The sequence below is a fragment of the Globicephala melas genome, chromosome 2 (genome assembly GCF_963455315.2).
Source record: "Globicephala melas chromosome 2, mGloMel1.2, whole genome shotgun sequence".
Taxonomy (NCBI): Eukaryota; Metazoa; Chordata; class Mammalia; order Artiodactyla; family Delphinidae; genus Globicephala; species Globicephala melas.
The window spans coordinates 92,984,231-93,000,885 of NC_083315.2; the positions used below are offsets into that span (position 1 = coordinate 92,984,231).

Genomic DNA, 16,655 nt, shown 5'->3' on the forward strand with positions numbered 1-16,655 from the left:
GCTGAGTGAGGCTGTGTCTAGGGTAGGGCTCCCTGTGCATCCTCAGCAGGAGCCAGACCACAGGGAGGGTGGGCAGCTGGGAGGGGTCAATGCTCTCACCTCCACCTGGCGGAGTGGAGTGGATTTCTGTGCCTCTGACAACCCCCCTTCACTGGTAACTTGTGAGAAGCAGAAGCCATGGGGTGGAGGAAATGAAGGGATGAGGGCCTGGCTAGAGCATGAGGAAGTGATTCACCTGAGCTGACTGTAGATTTGAAGGGCCTGGGAAAGGGGAGGTGGGGCAGGGTGATAGCTGCTTGAGATGGGCTGAGAAGCCATCTCAGCTGAGAAGCTGGCCTGGGGCCAAAGGCCTGCTTGCTCTGAAGGAACATGGGTGAGTTGGGATTGCAGGATGTTCCAGGGTCCTTCCCTTCCTGGGCATCCTCCCTCCTTGACTCTTGGCGGCGGCTCTGCCTAGGCCCTGTCCTCCGAGTTTGGAATCCGTGGGGCTGTGCCCTGACGCCTCCGTGTCCTCCCTCTGTCCCCCCAGGGTTCCGTGCGGTCTGAGAGGGACTATGAGAGCCTCGTCATGATGCGCATGCGCCAGGCAGCTGAGAGGCAGCAGCTGATCGCCCAGATGCAGCAGGAGGACCAGGCTGGGCAGCCCACGTAGCCTCCTGCCTTCAGCCCTCCCATCCCACAGCCCTTTTCTTAAACGTCACCAATAAACTTTTTTTTTTTTTTTTTAGAGTCTACCTCTATTGCATACATAGGTGTAGGGTGTGGGCCTGCCCAAGTGTGGCCTTGGTTTCTGGGTTCTGCCTTGGAGGGCTCCACCCAGGCCTGGCTCTCCCTCCCAGGGAGGCGCTCCACACGGTGAGAGTCAGTGGCCAGCAGAGCAGAGGAGCAGCCACTCATCACAGCCCTTTACTGGCTTGGACTAGCTACACAGGACCCACACGCCCAGTCCTGGAGCCATGCTCCGCAGGGGCACCCAGCTCCCTGCCAGGGGCAGCCTGGCTCTTGCCAGCTCCTCAGCCTGCCACAGAACACGGCCTCCTCCAGGGCCCGTGCCAGGCCTGAAGCTGGAGGGGCAGCTGGGGGCACCAGGCCCAGAGGCCCTGCCCCCCCCACTGGCTGAGGCAGGTTTCAGAGAAGGCCGTTCATTGCCCAGTGGTGCTGGGCCGAGGAAAATGACGACTTGGGAAGAATGGGCAGGGCGGTGAGTGAGGCAGGGTCCTGGGGTCGGGGCCCATGGCAACCACTCCAGAGAAGGGGTGACTGCAGCTCATCAGCGTGGGAGGGTCACTCCTTGTGCAGGCACCACACCAACGTCTGGCCCACCCCTGTCATGCTCAGCACACGGAAGCCTCTGCGCTCCAGCTTGTCAAGGACTATTCGAGGAGGGTCATTGACGTAGTACTCACAACTGCGAAGAGAAGGAGGGTGGCGTGAGGGGGTACACAGCACAGCCCGTACCAAGCTAGTATCTGCTGCAGACTAGGCCTGGTCAGGAGTACTCCTAACAGGGACTGACGTTTGCTGGGTGCCTTCTGGGTGCCGGGCTGAGTACACATTCCCTGCCCCTCATCTACTAAGCTCTTTGCATCATCTCATTTATTCCTCCCAACAACCTAAGGAAGGTACTGTTATTGTTCCCATTTTATAAGTGAGAAAAGAGAGGAGTAAAGCAGCTTTCCCGATGTCATCCAGAGAGTAGAACCGGCATGAGTCTGACAACAGCTCCATGTGCCCTAGGCCACTGCCCATTCAGCAGGAGCGGCCTGCTCTCCCTGGGACCCTCCCCCAGGCCTCTGCCCTCTTGCTGCCTGGCTGTCCTGTAGTCGTGGAGCAATAAGTTGGGCCCCCAAGAGCTCCTGGCTCTGAGTGCCACTCCCTAGGATGGAGAATGCCTGGTTTCCCTTCTTTCAGAGTTAATTAATTCTGAAGGGCCATCAAGTAGATAAAGGGCTGAAGCCCCAGGCTGGGCATCTGAGAGACAAAAGCCTTATGGCAAAGGGATGGCGTTGGCTTCTGCCCTCCAACCCTGACCAGGGGGCTACGGCCAGCTCGCCTCCTCTTTCCCTTCTTCTAACTGGGGTGCACTCTGGTGACCCTTCTCAGGAGTTTGAGCCTGTGTAGCCAGAGTTCTCCCTGCTTATGGCAGGAAGGGGTGAAGGGCAGAAAAGGAAGCATGAATCACTGTTTAGACTTGGGGCTGGTGTGAAGGATGCCAAGGGAAGTGGCTAAGTCCCCAGGCAGCAGCTGAACTGGAAGCAGGACCCAGGCTCCCTTCTCCCTGTTTCTAGGGCTGAGCTTTGTTACTTAGCCATCTCTTCAAGACAGAAGCCTTTCTCTGTGCTTGTCTTTGCCTTGATGGGATCCAGTTTAGAGATGAGAGGGCAGGGCAAGGAGCAGTCCACTTGCAGAGTCCTATACTCAGGGAACCAGACTCTGTCCTGGGACTTTGTCCAGGGGCTCCCTTGTGAAGGGAGGGCCAGTGGGAAAGCTCTCAGAGAAAGCCTACAGAGGACAGATCCCCAGGATGCAGGCAGAGGGGTCCTGAGGCTAGGCAGTGGCATTGTCCTGTTGTGTAAAAGGAACAGAGACAGGTCTAGGGGCTGGCAAGGAGAAGATCCTTAGGAATGCTACTACTTACAAATTGTTTCCCAGGACACTTCTTTTTGAGGCCCCCAGATGCCGCATCAGTTCTGGATCGGAGTGCTCATCGCCCACCATGGTGGGGCCCACCTCCTGCAAGGTAAGTCACAGTGGCTGCTTGGCTGGCTGCCAGGTAGAGGTGAGCTGTCTCGCCTCTCCTTCCTCCCCCGCCTGCTGGCTCTGAACCCGCTTCAGTTAAAGACTGGAGGGAGAGGAAAGGAATCTTGGGGGCTAAACACAAGCTGGGAAGGGGTGGAGTCCATCAGTGATCAGGCTGAGTCATGTGGGGCCTCCCTGCACCCTCTAGGCCGGGCTGGGCAATGCCCAACTACTGGGACCTTCACGCCAGGCACCACCACCTATATCTGTGTATCAGAATAACCTGGAGAACAGAGAAATGAGAACATGTCCACACAAAAACTTGCACACAAATGTTCACAGTAGCATTATTCATAATAACCAGAAAGTGGAAACAACCTAAATGTTTGTCAACTGATCAGTGGATAAATAAAATGTGGTATAGCCATTCAATGGAATTTTATTTGACAATAAAAAGGAACGAGTATTGATGTGTGCTACAATATGGATGAACCTTGAAAACATCATGTAAGTGAAAGAGGCCAAAGACCACATATTACAATGAAAGACGGGTGGTTACCTAGGGCTGAGGGGCCCGGGGGAAATGAGTGACTGCTAAGGACAGGGTATGAGTACAGGGTTTGTTTTTACGGTGATAGAAATGTTCTAAAATTGCCTATGGTGATAGATGCACAACTCTGAGCAAGCTAAAAAACAAAAACAAAAACCCCATCACCATTGAATTGTACACTTTGGTGAATTCTGTCGTGATATGTGTAATATATCAATGAAACTTATTTTTTTAAGTTGCTTGAGGAGCACTGAATTCCCAAGCCTCAGGCTTCCAGAGTGCTTCCGGAGGTCTGGGAAGGGGTCCAGGAGTCTACATTTTAACAACTGCACAGCTGACTGGTTCTTAAACCACTGCCCTGTGGCACTGCCGAGACCTCTCCTGCCCAGTGGTGAGCCCATCTGTTATTTCCTGCATCCCAAGGGAGCTGTGTACCCTCTGATGGATCACCCAAGCACTGGGGAGTGGGAAGGGGCAGAGGAGCATCCTGCTACCCAGGTTGGGAACCCGGTCATATTATTCTGAAGCCAGATGGGGACTCATGGAGCAACCAGCACCTTCTTTTTGCAGAGGAAACTGCGCCCAGGGAAAGGGGCGTGGTTTCTGACTGTTGAATGGTGTTCTCCCATCTCTAACCCCATGGGCTGTCTCGGGTTCTTTCTTCTCTTCCTTTTCTAAGGTCTCAGGAGAGCTCTTCCTGGAAGTGCCTAAGGGTGTAGCTAGTGGGCCACTCGGCACAGGGGTCTTGGCGTCTTAGCACATCCTTTAACAAACCTCTCTCCCTCAGGTTAGGCCACTCCCACTCCCCACTCCCTGGCAGAGTGGCTCTGTGTGGGGCAGTGGGTGCTGCACATGTGAGACCAGGACTTCCTGGGTCCCTCCCGAAGGCTCCCGACCTCCCGCAGGCAGGTAGGACCGGAGCCACAGGCGCCCGGAGCTCGCTGGGTGGTGGGGACGCACTCACCTGGCCCCCTTCGCGGCGCTGGAGTCGCCGGGCTGCCAGAGCTCTCTGAGTCCCTGGATCCAGGCTAAGTCCAAGACCCAGCCTCCCTCCCGGCCGCCCAGGGGGGCGTGTTCCGGGCGGCTTCCGGGTCCGGCCACGCGCGGGCGTCGCCCGGGAGGGAGGCGCCGAGATGCGGTCTGCAGCGCCCCCCGACCCCTGACCCGGGCCGAACGCCAACTCCCAGGGATGGCCAGCGGGTACTCACCATGCGGATCTGGGTGCTGATGAGCAGGTAGGGCATGGTGAGCGCGTCCCGGTCAGGATCTCTCCCTAGACTTTGGGCCCGGCGCAGACGCCAGCCCCTCGGGCTCCGGGACTGCGACCGGCCACCTGGAGTCCAGTTACTCCTGCTCTGGCCTCCGGCTGCGCCAATCCAGCAGCTCCTGGCCCGTTACTGCCTCGGCCGGCCAATCAGAAGCTGGCGCCCGTGACACGCCCCGGAGCTCGACGATTCGAGACCCGCCCCCAGCGCTAGGGCAGCGCCCTGAGACCCTTGGTTTCCGCCGACGCTTCCGCGGGTAGTCCGGAGGCGAAGCGGTATCTGTGTTGGGCGCGGGGGAGGGCGGGGTGTCGCTCCCCCAGCCCCGGACCGGAGACCGGGGTGGCCCGCCGGGCTCTGCCGGCTGCGGCGGGCCGTGGCGCCCTGCGCGCGTGTTGACTTTGCGCCCTGTTACTGCAACACCTTTGATAACAGGTTCCAAAGTCCTCCTGGTCCCCGCCCCCTCCCCTGGGAAGCAGAGCAGGGTGCAAACGGCTACCCCACTGAGGCCTCCCAAGCTCCTGCCCACCCCACCCGCGGAAGACCTCTAAAATGTTTAGCGGATCCCCACTTCCCGGCCCCAAGACACGTTCTCCAGAGATTACTTCAGCGCGCGGGAGACAGGCAGGGGACCCCTCGGGTGCACTGCGCTTTCCCGCCTTCCCGACCGTAATTCCTAGTACAGCGGCGGAACCGTGCATTTCTGTGGCCTTGTAGGTAAATCTGTAAAGGAACTGAGCGCTTGGCTGAGTGCCAGGCCTGGAGAGACTTAAACCAACGGAATCTGGCCGTCGGTTCAGAGAGTTTCCGGCGAAGCTGGAGAGACTCAGCGCACGTGTAAGAGCTCATAAGGCAACACCTGGGGGCCAAAGAAACTTCTGCGCACCAGCCACCAAAGAGAGTGCAGCGAGTTCACCTCCACGCGTCTACGCCTTCATCTGAATGTATCAAAGTCTGACAACTGAACATTCTTTATCTGCCTTGCTGTGATTGGTTCTTTAAAAAGAAAGCAAGACAGTGGGATGAATTGGGAGACTGGGATTGACATACATACATTAATATGTATAAAATAGATAACTAACAAGAACCTGCTATTTAGCACAGGGAACTTCAATGTACAGTAGAAACTAACACAACATTGTAAAACAACTATACCCCAATAAAAAAATAAAATACTTGGAGCTTGTAACCTTCCCTCCCAGGCTCTTGAAAAATCTTCACTTCACTGAAGGGTACGCTCTGTGCCTCCAGCACTTTGACCCATGTGGAGAAAGGTATAAGGGAAATAGGAAGTTGTAATCCTAAAGGATCCTTACTGGTCTAATTTATTTTTCTGTACTCTCTATACCTATCCTCAACCTCCAGGACTAACAGTTTAGCTAGAGAGATAAGACATGTTCAAGATTAACAAACGATTTGTTAAACTGACAAACGATTAATGCCGAGGACATATAAAGAACTCTTACAAATTAGGGAGAAAAAGATAAATCAATAGAAGAAACATGGGCAAATGACTCAAATAGGCACTTTTCAAAAGAGAGAGTGGAGATGGCCAATAAACTTATAACATGATGTTCAATATCATTAGAGATCCCAGAAATGCATATTAAACCAGTGAGATACTGCTTTACAGGTTTGCAAAAAATAAAAATGTGTAAGCATCATGTATTGGTGAAGATGTCTAACAATTGAAATATTACTGTTGGGATTGCAAATTGTTATGACTGATACAATCACCTTGGAAAACAATTCGGCATCGTCTAGTAAAGCTTAAGACATGCATCACTGTGACCCACCAAACCTCTCCTAAATAAACCTAGGAGAACTCACTGACCGCATCAGGATACACATACAAGAATATTAAAAAAAAGAATATTCATAATAGCACTGTTTGTAACTAGCAAAAAACTGGAAACAGACTTTATGGCCAACAAAAGTGGAGTTTGTGGTTGATTCATACAATGGAAACTATAGCAACGAAAATGCTGAATGAAAAAGCAAATCTTGGAAAAATACAGAATAATTCTATTTACCTAAAGCTCACAAACATGCAAAATTAAACAGTATATGGTTCGGAGATAAAGACATGCGTGGTCAGATTAAAAAGAAAAGGAAATGATAAATGTAATATTCAGGGGAGTGGTTACCTCTGAGAAAAGGGAAAGGGATGGAGTGGAGACAGACATGCAGGGTTTTGGGTTTTTTTTGATTGGAGTATCATTGCTTTACAATGTTGTGTTAGTTTCTGCTGCACAGTGAAGTGAATCAGCCATACGCATACACACATCCCCTCCCTCTTGGACCTCCCTCCCCCCACATCCCACCCAAGTAGACCATCACAGAGCACCGAGCTGAGCTGCCTCTGCTATACAGCAGGTTCCCACTAGCTATCTATTTTACACATGGTAGTGTATTTATGTCAAACCTAATCTTCCAATTCATCCCACCCTCCCCTTCCCCACCCGCCGTGTCCACACGTCCGTTCTCTACGTCTGCCTTTCTATTCCTGCTCTGTAAATAGGTGCGTCTGTACCATTTTCCTAGATTCCACATATATGCGTTAATATATATTTGTTTTTCTCTTTCTGACTTACTTCACTCTGTATGACAGACTCTAGGTCCACCCACATCTCTACAAATGACTCAATTTCATTTCTTTCTATGCCTGAGTAGTATTCCATTATATATATGTACCACATCTTCTTTATCCATTCATCTGTCAATGGACACTTACGTTGCTTCCATGTCCTGGCTATTGTAAATAGAGCTCCAATGAACATTGGGGTGCATGTGTCTTTTTGAATTATGGTTTTCTCAGGGTATATGCCCAGTAGTGGGATTGCTGGGTCATATGGTAGTTCTATTTTTAGTTTTTTAAGGAACCTCCATACTGTTCTCCACAGTGGCTGTAACAATTTATATTCCTACCAACAGTGTAAGAGGGTTCCCTTTTCTCCACACCCTCTCCAGCATTTATTGTTTGTAGGGTTTTTTTTTCATAAATGAGTTTTTTTATTCAAACAATATAATTGCTTAAACAGAAAACTCAAGTAAACTCAATGTACAAGAATACAGGTACAAAAATTACAGAATTATTTATAATAGCAAAAAGACATTTAGAAACAACTTATATAATACTCAAAAGGTATTTGCTAACTACAATCATAATAAACTCCCTCATTAGACAATTATACATTATTGAAAATTAAATATGGATGCTTTTCGTAATCTTGAGCAAAAAATAAATAAGTTGCTGAAGAATCCAGATAGTATGCTCCCGTGTATATAAAATGGAAAAATATGAAAACTGACATGTTTTTTGTTGATATGTACATGTGTAATAAACTTATGAATGGTAACATAAAAAACAAAATTCAGGGCAGTGGTTACATCTCGGAGGGGGTATAGAGAGTAAGGATGGCGAGATCATGGAAGGTTACCCAGGGACCTTAAATAGTACTGGTACTGTTTTGTTTGTTTGTTTGTTTTGTGGTACGCGGGCCTCTCACTGTTGTGGCCTCTCCCACTGCAGAGCACAGACTCCAGATGCGCAGGCTCAGCAGCCATGGCTCACGGGCCCAGCCGCTCCGCGGCATGTGGGATCTTCCCAGACCGGGACACGAACCCCTGTTCCCTGCATCGGCAGGCGGACTCTCAACCACTGCGCCACCAGGGAAGCCCAACACAGGTTTTTATTATATTTTTATGGCACCATTTTATGTTTGGAATAGTTCATAAGAGAGCCTTCCCTACAATTCCGGCCTTTTTGGTGAGATTTACAAGGGCTGCAAATATTCTCACGCTCTGGGTGTCTTCTTAGTTGATCTTATCCACATCTCTTCCCCAAATCTCTTTGGCAAGTGTCCTCAAATCTTGTGCATCTCAAGTCTCTGATCATTTGAGCAGAATAGACATTAGGTACAGTCTGTGATTTGGTGTCAATTAATACAATGGACCATGCCTCCTTTCTTTCTCATGCCATCCCGTGATTCCAGGACCCTTGTATTCTGGTAAGGGAGAAACAAAATATAAATTTGTTTTGGATTCAGAGCTTAAACATTATTTTGTAGGACAGCACTCCAAACTCTAAAAGTCATTTCCCTGCTGTTTCCTAAATTGGGTCTTCAGTTGTCCAGTTTATCATTCATTTTATAAGAGCAGCTGCTTCTGTGTTATAGGCCAGTGAATTCCATAGGCAACGGTCCATGTTTCACTTTTTTAGGAAGAGATTTAGCCATTGTTTTGGAGTGCATTATTGGGCATTAAAGTAATTTGTAAATTTGCGGACAGGCAGGGATATCATATGCAAATTCAGAATAAAATTCATGCCTGTGTAGGTGTCGCAGCCTCACAATGATGGAAGGAAGCCACAAATAGTCATCCTTCTCCACATAGCTGGCTGGTTTGCAGTACCAGGGAAGATACACAGTATTGGGCTCTGCTGTTGGCAGTTTGGGCCCTCAGGAGTTGTATTAACCAGATCATGTTGGTTGGGGGAAGTCCATGTGATTCAGCCCATGAATGACCTTCATCTTATACATTAGATTCTCTTTGTTCATGAACCCATTGCACAAGCAGCAGATGGTTAGGGATATTCTCAACATCTGTAGAATGGGCCATTCTGTCCATTTGATTATTGAGATTCCTCTGCTCTGAATAACCTTTGGTGAGACTTTGCATGGGATAGATTTCATCTTCCACCCCTGTGCCCATTCTGAGAGGTCTATTTGCATAGCTCTTCTGCAGAAATCCTTGTCATCAATCATCTAATCTTATTCTTTTGAAATTCCTGAGCATCAGGCAATGCCCATGAATCTTGTTTGTAGATTTTTTGATGATGGCCATTTGGACTGGTATGAGGTGATACCTCACTATAGTTTTGATTTGTATTTCTCTAATAATTAGTGTTGTTGAGCATATTTTCATGTGCCTCTTGGCCATCTGTATATCTTCTTTGCTGAACTGTCTATTGAGGTCTTCTGCCCATTTTTTGATTAGGTTGTTCGTTTTTTTGATATTAAGCTGCATGAGCTGTTTATATATTTTGGAGATTAATCCTTTCTCTTGCTTCATTTGCAAATATTTTCTCCCATTCTGTGGGTTGTCTATTCGTCTTGTTTATGGTTTCCTTTGCTGTGCAAAAGCCTTTAAGTTTCATTAGGTCCCATTTGTTTATTTATTTTTTTAATTTTCATTACTCTAGGAGGTGGGTCATAAAAGATTTTGCTGTGATTTTTGTCAAAGAGTGTTTTTCCTGTGTTTTCCTCTAAGAGTTTTATGGTGTCTGGTCTCACATTTGGTCTTTTTAAAAAATTTTATTTATTTATTTATTTTTAGCTGCATTGGGTCTTTGTTGCTGCATGCGGGCTTTCTCTAGTTGCAGCGAGTAAGGGCTACTCTTCATTGCGGTGCACGGGCTTCTCACTGCAGTGGTTTCTCTTGCTATGGAGCACGGGCTCTAGGCGTGCAGGCTTCAGTAGTTGTGGCTCGGCGGCTCCAGAGTGCAGGCTCAACAGTTGTGGCGCATGCGCCCAGTTGCTCTGCGGCATGTGGGATCTTTCCGGACCAGGGATTGAACTTGTGTCCCCTGCATTGGCAGGCGGATTCTCAACGACTGCGCCACCAGGGAAGTCCCTACATTTAGGTCTTTAATCCATTTTTTTTCCCCCCCTGTACGCGGGCCTCTCACTGTTGTGGCCTCTCCCGCTGCGGAGCACAGGCTCTGGACGTGTAGGCTCAGCGACCATGGCTCATGGGCCCAGCTGCTCCGCGGCATGTGGGATCCTCCCAGACCGGGGCACGAACCTGTGTCCCCTGCATCGGCAGGCGGACTCTCAACCACTGCGCCACCAGGGAAGCCCCTTTAATCCATTTTGAGTTTATTTTTGTGTATGGTGTTAGGTAGTGTTCTAATTTCATTATTTTACATGTAGTTGCCCAGTTTTCCCAGCACCATTTATTGAAGAGACTGTCTTGTCTTCATTGTATATTCTTGCCTCCTTTGTCATAGATTAGGTGACCATAGGTACATGCGTTTATCTCTGGGCTTTCTATCCTGTACCGTTGATTTATATTTCTGTTTTTGTGCCAGTACCATATTGTCTTGATTACTGTAGCTTTGTAGTATAGTCTGAAGTCAGGGAGCCTGATTCATCCAGCTTCGTTTTTCTTTCACTAGATTGCTTTGGCTATTCGGGGTCTTTTGTGTTTCCATACAAATTGTATAATTTTTTGTTCTAATTCTGTGAAAAATGCCATTGGTAATTTGATAGGGATTGCATTGAACTTGTAGATTGCTTTGGGTAGTATAGTCATTTTCATAATATTGGTCCTTCCAATCCAGGAACATGGTATCTCTCCATCTGTTTCTGTCATCTTTGATTTCTTTCATCAGTGTTTTATAGTTTTCTGAGTACAGGTCTTTTGCCTCCTTAGGTAGATTTATTCCTAGGTATTTCATTCTTTTTGTTGTGCTGGTAAATGGGATTGTTTCCTTAATTTCTCTTTCTGATCTTTGGTTGTTAATGTATAGGAATGCAAGAGATTTCTGTGCATTAATTTTGTATCCTGCAACCTTACCCAATTCATTGATTAGTTCTAGTAGTTTTCTGGCAGTATCTTTAGGATTTTCTATGTATGGTATCATGTCATCTGCAAACAGTGAGTTTTACTTTTTCTATCCCAATATGTATTCCTTTTATTTCTTTTTCTTCTCTGATTGCCATGGCTAGGACTTCCAATACTATGTTGAATAATAGTGGCGAGAGTGGACATTCTTGTCTTGTTCCTGATCTTAGAGGAAATGCCTTCAGTTTTTCACCATTGAGAATGATGTTTGCTGTGGGTTTGTTGTATGTGGCCTTTATTATGTTGAGGTAGGTTCCCTCTATGCCCACTTTCTGGAGGGTTTTTATTGTAAATTGGTGTTGAATTTTGTCAAAAGCTTTTTCTGCATCTATTGAGATGATCATATGGTTTTTATTCTTTTTAAAATTATTTATTTATTTATTTATGGCTGCATTGGGTTATCGTTGCTGCAGGTGGGCTTTCTCTAGTTGTGGCGAGCGTGGGCTCCTCTTCGTTGTGGTGCGTGGGCTTCTCTCACTGAGGTGGCTTCTCTTGTTGTGGAGCACAGGCTCTAGGTGCACAGGCCTCAGTAGTTGTGGCGCACAGTCTCAGAAGTTGCAGAGTCGCTGGCTCTAGAGCACAGGCGTCACTGGCTCTAGAGCACAGGCTCAGTAGTTGTAGCGCACAGGCTTAGTTGCTCCACAGCAACTAATGTGGGGTCTTCCCAGACCAGGGCTCGAACCCGTGTCCCCTGCATTGGCAGGTGGACTCCAAACCACTGTGCCACCAGGGAAGCCCCTGGTTTTTATTCTTTAATTTGTGAATATGGTAAGCAGACCAATCACAGGTAATGAAATTGAAACTGTAATTAAACGTCTTCCAGCAAACAAAAGTCCAGGACCAGATGGCTTCACAGGCGAATTCTATCGAAATTTAGAGAAGAGTTAACACCTATCCTTCTCAAACTCTTCCAAAAAATTGCAGAGGGAGGAACACTCCCAAACTCGTTCTGCAAGGCCACCATCACCCTGATACCAAAATCAGACAAAGGTATCACAAAAAAAGAAAATTACAGAGGAATATCACTGATGAACATAGACACAAAAATCCTCAACAAAATAGTAGCAAACAGAATCCAACAACACATTAAAAAGATCATACACCATGATCAAGTGGGATTTATCCCAGGGATGCAAGGATTCTTCAATATACACAAAACAACGAACGCAGAGTTCTTAAAAGACAAAAATGATGTTCTCTTTCTTACACTAGGACGGGCGTGCAAAGGGTTATAAATGTACTCAATTTTTATACATGTATTATAAGTATTATTTTGTAGCCATTAAATATTTTATAAGAACAATTTTTTTTAACATCTTTATTGGAGTATAATTGCTTTACAATGGTATGTTAGTTTCAGCTTCACAACAAAATGAATCAGTTATATATATACACATATTCCCATATCTCTTCCCTCTTGCGTCTCCCTCCCTCCCACCCTCCCTATCCCACCCCTCCAGGCGGTCACAAAGCACCGAGCTGATCTCCCTGTGCTATGCGGCTGCTTCCCACTAGCTATCTACCTTACGTTTGGTAGTGTATATATGTCCATGCCTCTTTATCGCTTTGTCACCGTTTACCCTTCCCCCTCCCCATAGCCTCAAGTCCATTCTCTAGTAAGTCTGTGTCTTTATTCCTGTTTTACCCCTAGGTTTTTCATGACATTTTTTTTTTTAAATTCCATATATATGTGTTAGCATACGGTATTTGTCTCTCTCTTTTTGACTGACTTCACTCTGTATGACAGACTCTAGGTCTATCCACCTCATTACAAATAGCTCAATTTCGTTTCTTTTTATGGCTGAGTAATATTCCATTGTATATATGTGCCACATCTTCTTTATGCATTCATCCGATGATGGACACTTAGGTTGTTTCCATCTCTGGGCTATTGTAAATAGAGCTGCAATGAACATTTTGGTACATGACTCTTTTTGAATTATGGTTTTCTCAGGGTATATGCCCAGTAGTGGGATTGCTGGGTCATATGGTAGTTCTATTTGTAGCTTTTTAAGGAACCTCCATACTGTTCTCCATAGTGGCTGTATCAATTTACATTCCCACCAACAGTGTAAGAGTGTTCCCTTTTCTCCACACCCTCTCCAGCATTTATTGTTTCTAGATTTTTTGATGATGGCCATTCTGACTGGTGTGAGATGATATCTCATTGTAGTTTTGATTTGCATATCTCTAATGATTAGTGATGTTGAGCATTCTTTCATGTGTTTGTTGGCACTCTATATATCTTCTTTGGAGAAATGTCTATTTAGGTCTTCTGCCCATTTTTGGATTGGGTTGTTTGTTTTTCTGTTATTAAGCTGCATGAGCTGCTTATACATTTTGGAGATTAATCCTTTGTCAGTTGCTTCATTTGCAAATATTTTCTCCCATTCTGAGGGTTGTCTTTTGGTCTTCTTTATGGTTTCCTTTGCTGCACAAAAGCTTTTAAGTTTCATTAGGTCCCATTTGTTTACTTTTGTTTTTATTTCCATTTCTCTAGGAGGTGGGTCAAAAAGGACCTTGCTGTGATTTATGTCATAGAGTGTTCTGCCTATGTTTTCCTCTAAGAGTTTGATAGTTTCAAGAACAATTTTTTTTTTTAAGTGTCAAGCATATTAGAGGTTAGACACAAGAGGTAAGGCCACCATCCCAAGGCATATGTCGCCTCTCTTGAAAGAACTAGGTACATAAGGCTCTCGTGTTTTGGGCAGAGAGCAGGACAGGGGTTTGGGGTCTGCTCTACTCTCTTCTCTCAGGCTGGGCCGTTGAGGGGTGGGGATGAGACAGGAGGGCAGTGCCTATCTCAGACTGCCAGGGATTTATTACATTTGAAAACTGGTCTGCAGATGCAGCATAAGATAGAGCGCTCCATCCAGAATCACCCAGCCCACGGCTGATTCCCCTGGCAGACGCATGCACACTGGATAACATCTCTAATATCCAGGAGGAAATGAATTCCCCTACTTGGTTTTCCCATCTGGCCTCGCCCCTTGCGACAATGAGTTTATCTGGCAGATCTCCCTTCCCTGTAAAAAGAGGAGAAATTGTTCTTCTACAACTCAGCTTTCATTATGAAAATGAAACTGTGTCCACAGTGTTAATGGAGGTTTGTGACTAGCAGAAATTCTTCAGCCCGTTTTACAGAACAACAGATAAGGAACAGCTTGTTAAAAACCCCTCTGCTTGTAAACTACCTTCACAGATTAAGCTACCTTTAATTTGTTTTTTTATCCTGTTTAATTTCATACCCTCCAGGCATCGCATAGCCTGGGTAATATATCACAAGACTCCTTAACCACCCCTACAGATAACACTTCTGAAGTATGGGTCGCTATAGTAACAGGGGCTTAATTTGTTTTTTCAGAACTTTGAATCAGCTCTTGGTCAGTTCAATCTGGCTAAGGCTGGTTGGGACCACTGACCCTAAAGCTGGGCCCTCACAGGTGTCCAATGAACAACCTTTTGACATAAGAAGGCCAAAAGTCCACTCTCAGATCACACTAAGCCCCTCCATTTTTGAACATGCATCCCATGAAGAAGCATATAATCCAGATACGCCTGCGCAAAACACCATTTACCTCACCTTTCCCTACCTCTAATCACCTTTCCCCATGCCTAAGTCTACACTACTTCTTTATCCCATAAATAGCTCAAACCTTCAGAGAGGCGGATCTGAGATTTGTTCTCCCGTCTCCTGGCTTGGCTGCCTTGTGAATAAATTATTTTTCTGCCGCAAACCTCTGTGTCTCAGCATTTGGCTTGCCACACGTTGCGCAAACAAACCTGGTTTGAGCTATTTATGGGATAAAGAAGTAGTTGTAAAGCATTGTCAGTGTGGCAGGGGCTGGATATTGGTCGTTCTTTATTTTCTTCTTTTCTCCATTCAACTTTTATGGATGGCTTTTGCATTAGAGCTCTGCTAGGCATAGGGGATGAATCAGGCATGAACTCTATCCTGGAAGAGTGAGCAGCCCAGTGGGGTAGACAGGCTAGAAAGCAAATAATCATGGAACCAAGTGTAATAGAGGTAAACAAGCCTCAAGAGCAAAGAAAGATAAAAAGATTAATTCCACTAAGATGGTGGTCTGGGAAAGTTTCCCAGAGGAAACGGGTTTTTATTCCCTCTAAAGTAAAGTTAATATTTTTTCTTATTAGAAAAGAAATACATGCTTATTTCAGAAAAATGAGGAAAAATATGGAAAAGATATTAAAAACATTCCTTTCTCACCACCAAGACAACATAGTTAATCTCTTAGTGTATCACAAGAGGTACTAATCAAACTGAGTCCTTAAAAATGAGTAGCAGGTATTGGTGAAGTTCTGTTCCTTAGGCAGTGGGATGGGTACCTCATTGCTTTTCACTGATTCATTGCAAGGTACCTATGCATCAAATGTACTCTTTTTTATTATTAATTAATTAATTAAATTTTGGCTGTGTTGGGTCTTCATTGCTCCGTGTGAGCTTTCTCTAGTTGCGGTGAGCGGGGGCTACTCTTCGTTGCAGTGCACGGGCTTCTCATTGCGGTGGCTTCTCTTGTTGCAGAGCACGGGCTGTAGGCACGCGGGCTTCAGTAGTTGTGGCACGCGGGCTTAGTTGCTCTGTGGTATGTGGGATCTTAGTTCCCTGACCAGGGCTTGAACCCATGTCCCCTGCATTGGCAGGTGGATTCTTTTTTTTTTTTTTTTTTTTTGCGGTATGCGGGCCTCTCACTGTTGTGGCCTCTCCCGTTGCGGAGCACAGGCTCCGGACGCGCAGGCTCAGCGGCCATGGCTCACGGGCCCAGCCGCTCCGCGGCATGTGGGATCTTCCCGGACCGGGGCACGAACCCCTGTCCCCTGCATCAGCAGGCGGACTCTCAACCACTGCGCCACCAGGGAAGCCCTGGCGGGTGGATTCTTAACCATTGCGCCACCAGGGAAGTCCTCAAGTGTCTCTTAAATGTGTAAAATATCTCACAATTAAAAAGTGAATAAATAATATCTAGTAAAGGATTTGGGAAGGACTGGTCTAGATATTTCAGCTCCCACTAAACTAATATTTAACTTTTAAGGAAAGCTGATGATAAAATTGGAACCATAGTGCACAAAATCATGTCTTTTTAGTTTCTAAAATTACAAGTTGCATAAAATCACAGGAGTAAAATAGAATTATAGAAGGAACTATGGGCCACAGGTAGTAGAAAAAAATGATTAACTCAGATTAAAAACAAAGAAAAAAACCTGAAATGGTATCTGAACCAATTTAAGCAATCAGAGATAAACCCAAGTTTCAGCCTCAGCCAAATGTTAAAAAATGTTATCATTAGAGGAATGAATTTTATTTACATTCTGGAAAAAAAAGTTTTTTATAACCCTGTCCTTGATTAATGTTAAAACGACAATGTAAGGTTTAAGATTTTTTTTTAATGATGGGGTGTGCATCTACAATAGAAATTTTTAGATTTCAACTGGCAGAAGCTGGCCCTGGGGACTCAGGG

General features: G+C 46.3%; 2 protein-coding genes across 6 annotated transcripts in view; one reads left to right on the top strand and one right to left on the bottom strand.

Annotated features, from left to right (window-relative positions):
- DNAJC17 (DnaJ heat shock protein family (Hsp40) member C17) overlaps positions 1-4,129 on the top strand; it is a 42,120-nt gene extending 37,991 nt beyond the window's left edge. For 2 of the 5 annotated variants that reach the window (XR_009563032.1, XR_009563034.1), the window contains exons 12-13: positions 530-2,740; positions 3,526-4,020. Coding sequence is in view for 2 of the 5 variants with exons in the window: in XM_070044932.1 (XP_069901033.1) it covers positions 530-652 (123 nt within the window). In the remaining 3 variants the exon portion in view is untranslated. Of the gene's footprint in view, positions 1-529; positions 2,741-3,525; positions 4,021-4,076 lie in introns of those variants that run through there. The other 3 variants (XR_009563033.1, XM_070044932.1, XM_030842976.3) reach the window with 3 other exon arrangements.
- On the bottom strand, positions 719-4,669 carry GCHFR (GTP cyclohydrolase I feedback regulator). Its single transcript, XM_030842981.3, has 3 exons — positions 4,498-4,669; positions 2,639-2,733; positions 719-1,408 (listed from the first exon to the last, which is right to left on the bottom strand). Exons 1-3 carry the CDS (start codon positions 4,531-4,533, stop codon positions 1,285-1,287), a joined length of 255 nt encoding a protein of 84 aa, XP_030698841.1. The 5' UTR covers positions 4,534-4,669; the 3' UTR covers positions 719-1,284.
- Between the last annotated feature and the right edge of the window lie 11,986 nt (positions 4,670-16,655).

Coding starts and splice junctions, on each gene's coding strand:
- GCHFR (XM_030842981.3), bottom strand. CDS start 4,533: ATGCCCTACCTGCTCATCAGCACCCAGATCCGCATG. Junction 2,734..4,497: donor TCAGCACCCAGATCCGCATG/GTGAGTACCCGC, acceptor CTTACCTTGCAG/GAGGTGGGCCCCACCATGGT. Junction 1,409..2,638: donor AGTGTCCTGGGAAACAATTT/GTAAGTAGTAGC, acceptor TTCTCTTCGCAG/TTGTGAGTACTACGTCAATG.